The 16,602-nt window shown below is 38.6% G+C and overlaps 1 protein-coding gene across 13 annotated transcripts in view; it reads left to right on the top strand.

Moving 5' to 3' along the window:
• The window catches only part of THSD7A (thrombospondin type 1 domain containing 7A), a 549,183-nt gene extending 533,463 nt beyond the window's left edge, over nt 1-15,720 (top strand). For 12 of the 13 annotated variants that reach the window (XM_045005789.1, XM_045005783.1, XM_045005778.1 and 9 more), the window contains 5 exons: nt 2,558-2,653; nt 6,217-6,299; nt 6,707-6,917; nt 10,290-10,377; nt 12,120-15,720. In XM_045005789.1, the coding sequence (XP_044861724.1) occupies nt 2,558-2,653; nt 6,217-6,299; nt 6,707-6,917; nt 10,290-10,377; nt 12,120-12,204 (563 nt within the window). In that variant the 3' untranslated portion in view covers nt 12,205-15,720. The remainder of the gene's footprint in view (nt 1-2,557; nt 2,654-6,216; nt 6,300-6,706; nt 6,918-10,289; nt 10,378-12,119) is intronic. The other variant, XM_045005791.1, reaches the window with a different exon arrangement.
• Nucleotides 15,721-16,602: the final 882 nt, after the last annotated feature.

A 16,602-nucleotide genomic window follows, 5' to 3' on the forward strand; every position in this document is an offset into this window, starting at 1 on the left:
GTACAACTTCTTATCGCTCCATAGGCATGTACAAATGAGAGTGCTAGAGTTAATCACATTCTTAAGAGCTTAGCTGGATCACATTGAAGGATAGAGCCTGAAATGACTGATGGAGTCCTAATAGTTATTTGATTTCTATCACTACTACTGGTGGGTGCTGCAAGTTTAGAAACAATATAAATGTCATCCTTGGTGGGCAAACAAAATCACACACTCCACCCATCTACTGGCCACTCCCATCTTCCACCTACTTAGCACTGGATTTTGCATCTAAAAGGGAAATAATGGCTTGTTCCCTACTTAAAAAATTACTGTGGGCTGCTATTTATTTTAAAGACTATTTCTACTACAGTAAAAGCAGCAAAGGGCTTGGCTACACTTACAAATTTGCAGCGCTGCAGCAGGGTGTGAAAACACACCCTCTGCAGCGCTGCAAATTGCGGCGCTACAAAGCGCCAGTGTAGTCAAAGCCCCAGTGCTGGGAGCCGCGCTCCCAGCGCTGTCCGTTATTCCCCACAGGGAGCCGCGGCAGCGCTTTGAAGTGTAAGTGTAGCCAAAGCCAAAGAATCCTGTGGCACCTTATAGACTAACAGATATTTTGGAGCATGAGCTTTCGTGGGTAAATACCCACTTCGTCGGATGCATGTAATGGAAATTTCCAGGGGCAGGTAAATATACACAAGCAAGAAGCAAGCTAGAGATAACGAGGTTAGTTCAGTCAGGGAGGATGAGCCCTGTTCTAGCAGTTGAGGTGTGAAAACCAAGGGAGGAGAAACTGGTTTTATAGTTGGCAAGCCATTCACACCATAGTAACTCTAGCTCAGGAACCAATACATGCAACAAACCTCGATGCCAACTCTGCCCACCTATCTACACCAGCGACACCATCACAGAACCTAACCAGATCAGCCACACCATCACCGGTTCATTCACCTGCATGTCCACCAATGTAATATATGCCATCATATGCCAGCAATGCCCCTCTGCTATGTACATCGACCAAACTGGACAGTCTCTACGGAAAAGGATAAATGGACGCAAATCAGATATTAGGAATGGCAATATACAAAAACCTGTAGGAGAACACTTCAACCTCCCTGGCCACACAATAGCAGATCTTAAGATGGCCATCCTGCAGCAAAAAAAACTTCAGGACCAGACTTCAAAGAGAAACTGCTGAGCTTCAGTTCATCTGCAAATTTGACACCAACAGCTCAGGACTAAACAAAGACTGTGAATGGCTTGCCAACTACAGAACCAGTTTCTCCTCCCTTGGTTTTCACACCTCAACTGCTAGAACAGGCCTCATCCTCCCTGATTGAACTAACCTCGTTATCTCTAGCTTGCTTCTTGCTTGCATATATATATACTTGCCCCTGGAAATTTCCACTACATGCATCCGACGAAGTGGGTATTCACTCACGAAAGCTCATGCTCCAAAACGTCTGTTAGTCTATAAGGTGCCACAGGATTCTTTGCTGCTTTTACAGATCCAGACTAACACGGCTACCCCTCTGATACTCTACTACAATAGTCCCTAAAGGCCGCACTGAAGATGGGACCCCATTGTCTAAGCACTGTACACACACATTGTAAGAGACAGTCCCTGTGTCAAAGAGCTCACAGCCTAAATAGGCAAAGAGTGAGAAAGGAAACAGAGAGGCACCGAGAGTTGAAGTAACTTTTGGCCAAGCTCACCCATGAGGTCTCCTGACTTCCAGTCCAGTGATCTCTCCTTTAAACAAAGGTTAGGGCTCAGCAGTCCTTAGAGTCATTTCCTCATTTCTCACAAGTGCTTTATTTCAGTTAATCATCATAGATATTTTCAAATGTAAGGAGTGTCGGGTCTATAGGTTAAAAAGAGTCAATCTCTTTGCACAATATTTATAGTAAATGTGTATGGAGTGTTTAAAAACACTAAGGGCATGGCTACACTAGAGCTGGAAGGTGTACGTCAGCTCCAGGAGACATCCCTGCACCAGCTCTGTCCGAGCTAGAAATGTACACCTGGAATGTACACCTTCTAGCTCTAAGGTAGACATATCCTAAGTGCCATTTACTGCCCTTGAGCCATGTGCAGCACTTGCTGGGGGCAGTGAACAGTAGTTGTGTGCACCCAGTTCAAGGACAATACCGGGGCCCTAAGTAATCAGGACACAGTCATACATTTGTAATCCATTTCTGCTTTGCACTCATGTAACTCCCATTAGCATTAATGACAATTATCCAAGAATAGAACCAATACACTTTTATAGTGCTAGATACTTCTTTTGTAGATAGAATTATTGCAGTAGAGATAGCTATTCGAAAACAGAGAGAAAGGAGAACAAAGTTACAATAGTTTCAGAAGCATATTTGATGTATTGTTTTATTTGAACTGTCTCCAACACTGCATAAAAATAAGATCTGCATGTAACAAAACAGTTTTTTTCCCCCTGGATTGTAGTTTTATTTACATATCTGATCTGCTGGTAGACATGTCTGTCAGCACTAAGTAACATTGCATTTTCCCGGGGCTTTGTACAGTATTTCTGTTAGTGTCATGTTTTACATGCAGATGGTCAGTGTCACGAATACAAGTGGATGGCTAGCCCATGGAAGGGATCTTCTCGGACAGTATGGTGCCAAAGATCAGATGGATTAAATGTTACAGGTAACTATTATTTTTATTTTTCTTACACAAAACTCAATCAAACCATGAAAGAACAAAAAGGAGTGGAGACATTGCTGCTCTTGTAAAAGGATTTGCAAATAATTATCAGATATTATATTTTCCAATAACAATAAAGAATAACTAAAAATCAGTATTATTACTATTTTATGATTTTATTTGGCATAGTTTTATTTCAAGTCATCATATTCTTCCATGACTGGAAGTACTTGAAAGACCTTTTTCCAAAACTCTACTGATGACACTATGCAAAATCTACTGCTAGAGGGTAACTATAAAATAATGTCTTCCTCATTGCAGACTGACTATTTTACATTCTACTTGTCTGAAATGTTTATCCTCCACCAGCTTTAGGATTTCAAATCTCAGTGGTTTCCATATTACACAAAGATCTTTTAATACAAATATGTATAGCATGTATGCATGCAATATATATGTGTGTGTTTAATATATATATACATATGCATGCATGCACAGAGGGAGAAAGATAGCTTCATGGTCTATAAGATGTTAAAATACCGGTAATAAGAATCTGACATAAGGCCCGTGAGTTAAATTAATGAGTTTAATTCATTCTTTTGCACCAAGGTGCTAAAGTAGTGTGAGAAACATTACTGTGTGTATTTTGCTATTTATGGTGTAATAGCCAAGTACAAAAGGGTAAATTAAGGAACGTTCTGAGGTCTCTGACTTGAAGAAAAATGTAGTCTGGTTTCTTTATGTGGGTACATCAGATTCAGAGCTTTACTTAGTCTTAATTTTTTTAACTATTTATATCATTTCATAAGCACATGATCAGTGTCAATCAACTGAATGCATACAAATGGAACTTTGATCCATGGATCGTTGACATGACAGATCTGAATGATTCTGAAGTAACTGTTACTGTCTGTCATGTCATTGGAACGCTAATCCATGTATTGTCACCACAAGATGCTTAATAATCTTTTGGAGTCATCAAGTCTCTTTTGTAAGTGTCAATTCGCATTTGTAAAAATGTTAAAATGCATCCTCTTCACACTGGGTATTGTAGGCCCAGTTGGTATGCATATTACAAATCCATACAAAATTGTGTTAGCAGCTACTAGGGTCAAGCAATTTTTAATCTCGGTAATTTGGTCATGTACATTTTTCCTTAATTTATGCCATGCACTAATATGCTTGGATACTTATAAAGTGCTTTGTAAAACTGAATCCATTTCGGAGCAGTAAGGTTGTAAACAAAGTCTTTGGGGGGCACATCTTATTATTTTGATTTGGTTTATTCTGGTGCTAATGATGATTATCTGCCTGGTTTCCTGCCAGCTGACCTGCTTAGCTCCCAGGCTTGTGGGTCAAAAACTGTGGGTAGTCTGCGTGCTAGCCTGTCTTGGAGTCAGGAGCCCCGGGGCTTCCAAAGTTCATGGCTCCAGGGCGGACTGCGACAGGGCCAGGGCTGTGTTCCCTTTCACAGAAACTTTCTAAACACTTTGGGTTTTATCATAGAAACATAGGGCTGGAAGGGACCTTGAGAGGTCATTTAGGCCATCCCCCTGCGTTGAGGCAGGACCTAGACCATCCCTGACAGCTGTTTGTCTAACCGGTTCTTAAGAACTTCCATTGCCAGGGATTTCGTAACCTCTCTTACTAACCAAGTCCTGTATCCTTATAGTTAGAAAGCTTTGTTCCAAATTTGGAAATACAGAAGTCCTCCAAAACTGGGTCACTTTTCTCCACCCAGCTCTAACTAAAATCTTATATGGGCTTCTGGCCCTGATGGAGCAAAGCACTTGTCTGGTTGACCAATGGTACTTCAGGAATGCTTAAGTACTTTCCCCAGAGGGCCTCTTATGCATTGAACACAGAAGACTAAGGATCAGTTAGGGAACTTTTAGGTCCACCAAATATATGTTCAGAGTGTTGGGTATGCTTTGCAGTACCATCCATAGATCTCATTAAGAGATCAAATCTGCCCTCAGATACAGACATTGCTCTCGGCCTTGATTTCAGTAGGATTGCATATGTTCTTGTAAGGACAGAATGTGGCTCGGTGTCAACCTGTTCTTGGGTACTGTATTTCTTTGCAGCTGCCATATTGCTTGGTTGGTTCTGAAATAGTTTATTTTTATTCATGTATATTCAAATGTTGCATGGTAAATTATATTTCCATTTGTATTTATTTACTCAGATTTTATTTAGTTTGTCACAATATAGTTCTGATTAGTTGTTTGGTTTTTATTCATTTAGGATGGTGTTTTCACAGATTCATTAACTCAAATTGAAATGGGTGATGAGGCAGCTCTTTTCTTCTGCAGCTCTCAGGATGAATGATTCTTTGTTACATGGGTGTTTGCAGACATGTGCCTGGTACACACACTAGAGTGTAAAATTTTATTCCTTATGGGTGGGCAACATTTCTCATGGCAGGGTTTCCTTTATTCATCATCAGCCCTCCTGTTAACACCTGGCTTTATATAACTGCATCTAACTGCATCTTCTGTGGGAGTGGCCATAGTCACTTATCAGGATTTCATCATCATTTCACACCAATAGAAGGGTGTAATTACTTTGGGAGATTTGGGACATAGTGCAGGCAGGTTGCAATGGGTGGCCTCTAAATGTAAAAATTTTAAACTGCTTGGTACGCCGCCCTCTTTTCCAGGACAGAAGGAAGCTGTCTAATAGCCATTTATTCTGAATAAAGTCAAAGGATTGTGGCTGAAATGATACTGAAAGCCTGATCGTGTGTATTGGTCCATAACAATAACTCTGCACTATACATATAAGCCTGTAGCAATAAGAGTGAAGACTTCCATTAAGAGCAAAGGATTGGAAAAACTGAGCTCTTGATGTCAAAGGCTCAGTATTTATGTTGCTCTCAGTCCTTGCTCCTTTAGGACATTTTCCCCCCTCAGGAAACCTGTCCCATAACAGCTGCTTTATAACGGGCAAGGGAGCACCAAATACATAGTGACTCTGTGTTCCTCCCCGCCCCCCGCACCCAGTGTTTAGAAAATTAGAGAGTGGTGGAAACCAAATAGCCAATGACAAATTGGGAGATCAGTTTGACCTTTTAGATAAATGAATGGAGAAAGACAAAATATGCAGAGGAAAAAAAAGAGCTTTAATGTTTCCCCATATAAAGCACCCTGTACAAAAATTACATAATGTTTCTCATGGCTGTCATGTAAGTACTAATTAGAGCCATGAATACAAGAATATGATTATCCCCTGAAAAACAAAATGGCCCCCTCCCAAACACACACACAAGTATTAACTGTGGCATGAGCAATCCATAAAAGTACATAAAAGTATTTGGCATGTCAAGCACCTTCTTCTAAAGTGCAGATCAATACAAATAAATCTGCCTACAAGAAAGACATCCTCCTCCTGCTTTGGTACAGTAGTATCATCCTAAATTCACACAAGCAAGAAAGTTCCTTGTGATTTAAAATAAAAAGGGTCACTTGTGACATGCTGTATCAAGTACCATTTCATGGCTGAAGTCAGTAATTTCATTGGGGGTGAGGTGCTATTGTGTCAAAATCTGATTTTGTGTCCTACAGGGGGCTGTTTAGTGATGCGCCAACCAGATGCTGACAGGTCATGTAACCCGCCGTGCAGTCAACCCCATTCTTACTGTAGCGAGGTACGTGTCACTGCATTGGAACGGCGTTGTTTCAGTACTCTTACTGTACACTACAACACAAAAACAGTGAAGGCTAAAAGCCTTTATATATGAAAAATAGTACATAGCGGCTCATTAGTTTTCAAAATATTTTGCACAATAGAATGATGATTACTGAAGCATTTTCAGAGCTCTCACTAGTGTTTAATTTTTTAATCAACCTCAAATGATTAACCCTTCCCATTAAATATGTAAACTGCACTGCTTTGATTCAATAGGAGAGGCCATACAAATACATCCAGAGGTGCCCTCCAGGCTAGTGCTCATCAAAACAATCTTCTCTTCCAGTCATCAATGTTGTCATGATTTATAGCACTCGGAGAGCTGTGTTTTTCTGCTACACAGTGTAAAACACTTGTTCCCCACAGACTAGAACGTGTGGTTGTGAAGAAGGGTACACTGAAGTAATGTCCTCTGATGGCACACTCGAGGAGTGCACACTCATCCCTGTGGTAGTGATCCCCACTATGGAGGACAAAAAAGGAGATGTGAAAACCAGTCGAGCTGTGAACCCCACCCAGACATCCAGTAACCAGTCAGGACGAGGAAGGACCTGGTTTCTGCAGCCTTTCGGGCCAGGTGAAGTCATTACATGAGCAGTTAATGATGCTAAGTACTGCCACAGCATTTGGCATTTAAGCTGCTCTGATGCCAAAAGTCATTAAACGTTTATTTAAGGAGGCAGTCATCTGCAAGGATTGAACAAAAAGGAAGAGACATGAGTAACTCCACCCTTCGCTGCTGCTGCATCAGTATATTTAATTAAACTGTATATTACAGAAGGGATAGAATTTTCTTCCCTTATATTTCTTGTTTGAAATTTTCCAGTGAGAAGAACTGGAAATACTGTAGAGGGAAAATACTGTGAAAGGCCTGGCAAATAGTCACAGTTTGCAGCACTTACTGAATATCAGATTAGGCAGTTGGAGTCAAAAATATGACTGATAAAACTGTCAGGAGGCTGAAACACGCTCTAAAGACTACAAGGACCTGGATGCCTTTTTTCCCCACTGATACCACTGGTGTGGTTGTGGTTTGTAGAAGATGTAAACATTTTAGCAGGTCAGGTTTTCATCTGAAAGTTTTATTACACTTATTATGTTCTCAAACAACTCAGCTAGAAGTATCTGCATCACCACTTAAATGCTACAGTGATGAGAACTATAGAAACATGTTGGATGAACAGATTGTCTTGATCTGATGCAACTACGTTTCTAGCCTGATCTTTTTAGAGCTCCACAATAGTAGTTGTTTGTATTGTGGTAGTGCCAAGTAACCCCAGTCAGGGACCAGGACCCCATTGTGCTAGGCACTGTACAACAGAAAAAAGATATAGTCCCTGCCCCCAAAGAGTCGGTACTTTTAAGTACTGCTCCACCATGAAAAGAACTTTAATCAAAACACCATGCTTCCCTAAACAAGTGCCTCATATTTCTTACATGCTATCTCATTCCCTGTAATTCTAAAGTTAAGTTTGATGAAATTCTTTGATGTGGCTACCCATTCCAACTGACCTGACCTAAAATCTCAACTAATAGCTAGTATTACCCCAAAGCGAGAGAGAATTCCATTCAAATAAACATCTAGACACTTGGACGTTCATCCCTACAAAATTTCCAGTACTTCCTGATTTCAGCTAAAATGGAAATACCAGTTACTGCAAGTGAAACATGAATAGCACGGAAACAATCTCTGTTGTTTCAGTAATTCCACTTTCGGTGAAAACCAGGAAGACGGGAGCAAAAGTAAAAAGCAAGCAAATGTTTTGAATTCTGAATAGGTTTACTTGATTCAGTTCCAATTGTGATTGAACATTTAGATCATTCTTATTTTATCTAAACCAATACTCCCATCTCTAAAAATGATTCCACCTAGTTCTGAAAGAATCATCGTAAACAGTTTTTTTGAAAATTTCCAGATAACATTATACAACTTGAACTTTGGCTTTAGCTGTAGATTAACAAAAAGATCAGAAATTGTAAATGATCCTTCCCCCTTTCCCCCCTCCCCCGCTGCCTCCCACCCCCAAAAACCTCACCACCTTGCTGAATATAAGTAATCCTGTAAGGAAGACATTGAACACTTTAATCATAATGAAATCTGAATTGCTATCACTTCCAATATTGGATAAGTCAGGGCAAATCTACTGCCTCAGTCCATCTTTAATGGATCAGTTGTTTCATTGCTTCAAGTTATTAAGTTTTATTAGCTCCATTACATTAATTCAGCGAAAATGCTTTTCTATTAATTAATCTAAATCAAGTAGTCTGCATGACTGCCATCCCTGGGTTGTTAGATCGTATAAAACCTGTGTACCTACCTATGCAGCAGCAGGGAAGGCTACTGGGAAGTTTAGGAAGCAAACTCAGTGTGACTACATTTATCATTATTAAGCTGTAAAAAGTTCCATTGTAACCGTCACTGAAATAGCTTTTTGGTTCTGTAAAGTTATCAAAGTATTATAAAGGGTTGGCTTGAAACTCACAATTTCACCAATACTTGCTTGGTATGATATTGAAAACAACGCCACATGAACAGAGAGTGGTTTGTTCTACCCTCCATGGGCATATTTTGCCCTAACACACATTACACCCTATGCCATCCTATTGACAGTTCTGGGGATGTATATGGTATAGTCAAGGCACAAATTGACCCCTTGTGTGTAAAATAATTCACACAAATGTGATTGGGATGTATCACATGTGCATTGACAAGAAAATTCATGTGGGTATATATGTTCTAGTCAGCCTACTGCATAAGAATTTGTTTTCAAATATTAGATTCGCTTTAGGGGCAGGTGGGACATATTTTTTCTGAGCTAGTGCAATGTCAAACCAGTTCAAACCTAAACCTATTTTTAAAAAGGACATGTGAATAAATACTTCCTTCTCTCTAACCTTTTCTGAAATCCATCTTGGGGCTCAGCAGGTCACAGAATCTTTGCTGGGTCAGCTTCCATCTTCACATTTCAGGAGTTGCAACGTTTCCCCAAAGTCAAATAGGGACAGTGCATTATGAACACTTTCAATCTTCAGCAGGGAACCCCAGATTATGAAAGGTTTATTCCAAGCATTCAGCCAAAACCCACTAGAGAGTTAGAGCAGCTTTCTCCTTCTTTCTCCACAGAAGAGAGGGGTGTTCATTTGGAGCTGTTAGAGCCTGTTTGACGTCAGGGGAAAAGAGGAAGATGTGATATGTCTTGTAATTATAGGCATGTAAAACCGAGCTGTGAAGCTACAAGATCCTTGATAACAGCAGACTATACTTCTGCTTTTCCTTAGACTAGAGGCCAACAATAAGTTTGGGGGATGGGGGGAGGAAAGAAGATGTTCCAACAATGCAATTAAAAAGGAAGGAATCAGAAGATCATTGTCTAGATGTGCAGCAAGGAAAACTGTTGTACTCAAGACAAAGTACAGACTATATCAGACACTAGATTGGTCACTAATGCTATCTGAAAAGAGAAAAATTAATGTGAAAATGAGAACATGTAGATTAGTTTGCCAAAATAAAAGTTGCACTTAAAGTGTTTCTCATTTCTCCTGAGTGAGGAGTACAACACTTAAAATTGCACTCTCTGCAGGATTACCCCTTATGAACTAACACAGTTCACATCACCCAGTTTCTCCCATGTCCACCTGCTCTGTCCTGATAAGCAGGCGGCCTATTGAAAAGTACAGCATGAGTGCACACTCAGTACAAGATGGCCTTTTGGGTGGTTGTCCTGCTCACGACTGGCAGTGCTCACTTGTAAATCAAACCAAAACTGCTCTAACATTCAGCCTTGTCATCTTGAGAGTGTTTTTAACCAAACCTGTAACTGAGTAATCTAATAACCCTTATACATATTATGCTTTAATACTGCCTGTGCAGACAATTATTATTGCTATTCAAGCCTGCAATGCAACAAGACTAACCTGTAAACTAATGACTAACATTCATTCCTTTTAGATGGGAGGCTGAAGACCTGGGTTTATGGCGTAGCTGCTGGTGCATTTGTTTTACTCATCTTTATTGTTTCTATGATCTATCTAGCCTGGTGAGTTCTTTAATTATTCCTAAATGAACTAGTGTCACATGGACTGTGGATTGAGCATTTCACTGAATCTGATTCAGATATGGGAACTACATCGAGTATGCACTCTTAGAGTTTGGTGTGCATATGCTTTTGCCCAAATTGAGGTTACTGGCAGTTGCTACTTATGTGTACTTTTTCAGTGGACTAACAACTTTCTTGAGGCCTGGAAAATACTGTTTTACAAATGAGCCACGTTAAAGATGTCTTTAGTAGTTGTGTGCACTTAAAGGCAGTTGCATTGGAGACATTGTTTGTCTCCATTAAGAATTACTGTATTAACACCCAGAATAATACCCCCGCAGCTGTGTTTTTGGAGGTGTAACAATCCTCCCCCCTCAAAAAAGTGGCCAGGTTAGGCCAATCTAATGTTTGTTCCCTAAGAATGGTACAAGAGGTATATCGAGGTGCCAAAATTTTGTGACCAAATGTTGACATAGCAACTTACCAGGAGCCTGAGGTATAATATGCCTGTACATATTATGCATACATGCTATGGGCCAGATCTTAGCCTCTGTGGTTGCTTTGTGCCAAGACTAGTACAAAGCACCCACTGCAAAGCTTGTAGATCTAGCTGCCCGTGGATTCCTATAATATGGAGGAATCACTGGGTTTGGTTAGGACCAATATAGCAGCTTCTGTGTGATCCCACCGGTGGTGAAGGTGACATGGCTAGGGAAAAGAGTGTTTGGCTGGAACACAAACAATTCCTAACCACTGGAATGGCTCCTTTTGGGGACATAGGTAGATGAAGCAATTTTGCGTAGCCCTCAAGCAACTCTAAATTGAACTTCAGAGCTGGGATGGGGTGGTATAAGAGTGGTTTAAATATATCTTCATGCCCTGCCACCAAATGAAGCTAACAATTAGGGCTTATGTATATTAATCTAAGATTACCAGTGCAGGAGAATCAAGTACATTTTGTTTGTGCATTTTAGATATTTACATGTGTGTCGAGTGTATTTAAAACACTACTAAATTAAAATCTAAATTAAAGATAACTAGAGAATGGGTATCCATGCAGTATAGGCATTCCCTGTCTGATGACACCATTTAGAATTAATCTATTCACTGCTGCCAGAATATGTATTTTGGAGGATGTACCAAGATGCACTAGTCAAAAAGTTCTTGTTGGAGATAGTGTGTTACAGCAACAGGTATTTAACTCAATAATGTGAATGATTCATTTCAGGCACCATATTCAGATCAAGTTAATGATGAAAGAATACCACCAGTGATGGGCCAGAACCTCTAATCTGAACCCCTTAAAATTTCAGGGGAGGTTAAGATATTTAGGTTCCAGATCACATCTACAACTGGAAGGAGCCTGGTTGTGGTTTTGATGCAGCCAACATTTTGCACAGAAAGCAAAATACCATTCAAAATGTTGGGCATTTCTCACCCTAGTGTGATCTTGCAAAATTTCCCACCACATTCATGGTTTTGGTATAGTCATATATCAGAACCAAAATCTAATCTAGATTCAAACATTCAGCCTCTCTCTGAGAATTTGGTATTTAAAGAGACCGGCTTTGGGATGTTTAAAGGGTTATTTCAGATGAAACTGAGGATTTATACACTTAGATTTTACCTACAATCCATCCAGTTTATAAATAATTACTATACCACATTAGCTTTTCATTTACAGAGAGAGATTGGTTTTTAAAGCTGAATTTATTTTCTAATAACTTTATTAATTGTTTCAGCAAAAAGCCAAAGAAACCCCAGAGAAGGCAGAACAATCGGCTGAAACCTTTAACACTGGCTTATGACGGAGATGCAGATATGTAAAATATAACTTTCCATTGCAACAACTGGATTCTACATTACTGTGTTGAAATCAGAGGGTGTCCAAAGGCACAGGGGCATGCTACAGAGTGGATTTTAGGTGTTTTTGTTTGTTTTTTAAGAACTGCACCATAAAGCAAAGAAGAATGGCTTTCACAATGCCCATGGATATTCAAGGCATTATTGCTTTTCTCTAAACCATGAGCACAGAGAGTTCTGGCAGATTGGAAACATTAATGTGGTTTTTTGAAACTGTCAAAACCACCTCAGTCTCCAAACCACTGTGGCTGACTTAGTATTCACGGTTGAGAGCCCTGATGCCAGACTTACCTTCACCATTAACCAAGTATAATCACTGAGCATGAAGAGTTTGTACCAAGCTGTCTATAACTCTTTATATTCAAGCATAACATATATACTCAGTTGATGCATATGTATTATTCTGTCAAATTATATACTTGTTAAAGAGCATTTTAGTGCTTAATAAGATGTTAACTGAGAAGATTGAACAAGTTCAGGATCTTGGCAATTGTGTAGCTTGTGTTAACCTGCATTTCAGAGGGCAAAAATTCTCTTGCAAGACTGTTCTATTATCACTCCAAAGTATCTAGGAAGGAAACATCCTCAGATTCAGTATTTTATAGTGGTTACTGTCTGGAAAAATGAATACCTGGTGTAAATGTTACAATATGTTTCTACTTTCTCTAACTCTCAAACTGTTGCCTGCATCTTTTTTGCTACATGTAAGGCAAATTTTTGCACTATATTAGTGCAGCATGATATGCACTTAACTAGTATTGCCATAGAAACTGCCTCTTTTTGAAAAGGATGATGATGCATCTTGTGCCAGGAGTGTCAAGTAGGCATTAAAGTTCTTGAATCCTGAAGAGAGTAGAGTTCAGCTTGGACTGTGACTGGATGGACTCAGCTAATACATGTACTGTATAGACTGTTTCTCATCACAGCAGCCATTTTGTAGTCTATATCATGGCAGTAATATAGGTGTCTAGTTTCTTGCCCCATCTACTTATAGAAATGTAGATTCTCCAGTTGGTTTCTAATTGTACTTTGAAGGCTGTTTATGACTAGATTTTTTATATTTATTAACTTTGTTAAAAAAAAAGAAAAGAAAAGTGGTTGCCCTCTCATCTTGCGTGAAATATTCTGATTATTTGTTCAGCTAAAAAGAAGAAAATGTGTTGCTTATTTTTCCTCTCACTAGCAAAATAATTGCCATTGTAGCTGTCAGTGCAAAACTTTCCATTTAGTTAGGATAACTGGATGTAATCTTTATCTTTCATTATTCAGCTAAACTCTTAAAAGCACTGGTTAATGAAGGATATCAAAATATTTGCCTCACTAAACAGTCAGATAACTTTTTCTCAACTCTGGTAGTATAACAGTTCATTGCCACTCATTTCTTTACCCTAGTACATCCCTAGAGCTTTTCACTGTTATGCTTCCAAAATGAAGCATATTGTACTACCATTGTAGCTGTCTACACCTGTCACATACAACACTCATGACCTGAGAGGGCTTACTCTACCAGAATGGCTTCTAGGTGTAGCCTAAAAGAAAAATATAAATGACTGTGCTATTACCAAGCAATATAATGTCAAGACTTTATCACGCAACCTTTCAAAAAAATGTTGTCTAAAGTTCAGTATTAGTTTCTCAGGTCTTTTAATAACCTCCACCATTCCAGTGCACCAGTTTTTGTACAGCCGGTAAAACTACACACTTTACCAACTTTGGGCTGGCTCGCGTGTCCACCGAAATCAATGGGCAGCATGAGTCCTTATTCCATGTCAAATTATCATTGAAATCAGTGCATTTTGTTCAAAAATCAAAAGTAGAATATGGTAATACCAGTGTTTTGATAACTATGATATTGATCATCTTCTCCTAATGCATAGGTAAGAAGAGAACAGATGAGTGTGTCAATTAGCAATAGGCATTTGTGCAGGTTCAATTTCACACCTTACACCCCAATCCTGCAACTTGTTGGTGGACTGCCAGACTTGCCCAACACTCCACAGAACTCAGTATGGCTCCTTGCTGCAGCAGTAGTTCACTTACATACACCAAGTTGCAAGATTGAGGCTTTAATCTTACATCATTTCATACAGACTTTAGGGCAAAAAAAAATTATGTACAAAGTTAAGTTCTTTGAAGTGTTTGAGTGAGAAACAATAAAAAGTTAGTTCTTACTTTATCAGACAGACAAAAAAAATGGACAGTGGGAAAGTTATCAAATTGCAAATAAACTTTAAAAATATGATGATGAAACTTGGTCATGGATTAATTAATTACCTTTGGAAGCCCATTTCTGGGTGTTGAATTGTTTCAGGCTAACATCTCTGTCAGAGAGGAGGGTTCTTTAAACTGGCAACAAGTTACGACTATTAATTACACTGGCTAGTCTTTTAGCAGGAGCACCACTGTAGTGCTCACCATGAAGCCTGTGTGACCTGAACACCCAAAATTTCCCCATTAAAGGTTTGCTATCATCCATTGCTCCCATTACTATTGCTAAAACACAGACAAAGAATGGGTGTTTGGCTTTTACAATCCATACAAGTATTTTATGAGATAAGAAAATCAAGAGCTGGTACAGATCAGCAATTGTATTAAATTCTGTGTTTCATAAAACTGGAGCCAGACTAGCCTATTCTTTCTTTATGAAGAAAAGCATTATTTTAAAAAGATTTTTAGGCCATGAGGAGAGTTGTAAGTCTTTAAATCTAAAAGTTACAAAAGGAGGTCAAGTCCTATAACTATGAAACAGTAAAATAAATAAAGCAAGTTTCGTATAGAATGAAGAGTGATTTGCTTTAAAAACCAGAGTGCTTCTACAAATCCAGTGCCTAAAGCAGCCACTACTGTAGTTTGTTAGTTTGTGAAAGTAATGTTTCCAGTGATCAAGTGTCTCTAAACCATTCAGAAAATAGCTGAGTAGATATTTTCTTGTTGGTGTGGTGGTTTGTAATTTCCTTTAAAATCTGTAGTTTCTAGATTACTGTGTCTGCTTTGAGTCCTGGAGCAGTTTCTTTTTAAAGCTTTGCTGATACTGCACAAGCTTCTGTATGTTTGCTACAATGCACCCATTTTAAAATTCCCTTTCTGCCACCAAAGTGTAATAAAGTCCATTTTCCAATGTAACAATCTGAAAAGACCCACTTAAATACTTTGTATAAATCACTGTAAAATATACCTTGGATGAAACTGAAATCTGTCTTTTACCTTTATGTAAATCGTGCTCACCCAAAGTTAAGAGTTTATTTTGCCTAATTTAATTTACTTGAATATTTATTTTGTAGAATAAGGAGGCAGCTGTCTGAGGAATGTTTACTTTTTTTTTGGTTAATGTTAATTTGTAAATTGTGTAATGCATTTTTATTTTTTAAATTATGTATATTCTTTTTTAATGCACAAAATGTTTACGTACAACTACTGCAAATTTGTGTATATTGTCACTAAGCTTTATTCAGTTAATATAGATGGCATGTGAAAATGTAACAAGGCTTACATTTTCATATGAGTTATTTTTATGTAACTGATGTATTGCTGACAATAAATATAAACACAATCATTTTCACGTGTCTGTTTTTAAATGATTTTGGCTGTGGTGGAGGGAGATGCTAATAAAAGTCCATATCCCTAAAATATTGCCATCTTTGAAATATTATTTTTACTTGAAAGTAAACTGCAAAGCTATTCCTTTAAAAAATAGAGGAAAGACCAGACATCTAGGCCCATTCCTGAAGTCCTTACTTAGGCAAAACTGTGCAATGGCTCAAGAAAGAACTGCAGTGCCAGGACCTCTGAGTATGAATAGATCGTTTATATTATAATTTCAAAATCTGCTGCTCCTTTCCTGAACTCAAAACTTGGTTGTTAAAAAGAAATATCAATGGAAAAGTCATTTATAAAAATATTGGGACAGATCCAACTTCCACTAAAAGATTCCCATTGATATCACTGGACCTGGCACTGTGTTGAGTAAAAGACCAAAAAAACAAAACCCCACACCGTAATGGATCCCAGTCTTTTCTAAACCCTAGAAATCTGTAGTGGATTTGCTGGGAAGAAGAGACTCTGAAGTTTTCTGGAGATAGACTATATGTTCCCCAAAAAAGTTCAATTTTTTTTTTTTAATGATCAGTTCTGAGGTATATTTTTATCCACTGGTTCAGTATATACCTGCCTCCAGCATTACAGGCCTACTTTTTTAAAAGTCCCCCCTGGTGTCTGTCTGCTTAGTTTCAGATTGCAGTGAAATAGTTTTGCAAAATCAATGACCATTTTTTAAAAATTCAGTCCTGTATGTGTTGCTAGCCGCACTACATACTCTATAAAATAAAAAAGTGTACTTTTTTTATTTAATAAAATTGCCATAAT

The sequence above is a fragment of the Mauremys mutica genome, chromosome 2, assembly GCF_020497125.1.
Source record: "Mauremys mutica isolate MM-2020 ecotype Southern chromosome 2, ASM2049712v1, whole genome shotgun sequence".
Classification (NCBI taxonomy): domain Eukaryota; kingdom Metazoa; phylum Chordata; order Testudines; family Geoemydidae; genus Mauremys; species Mauremys mutica.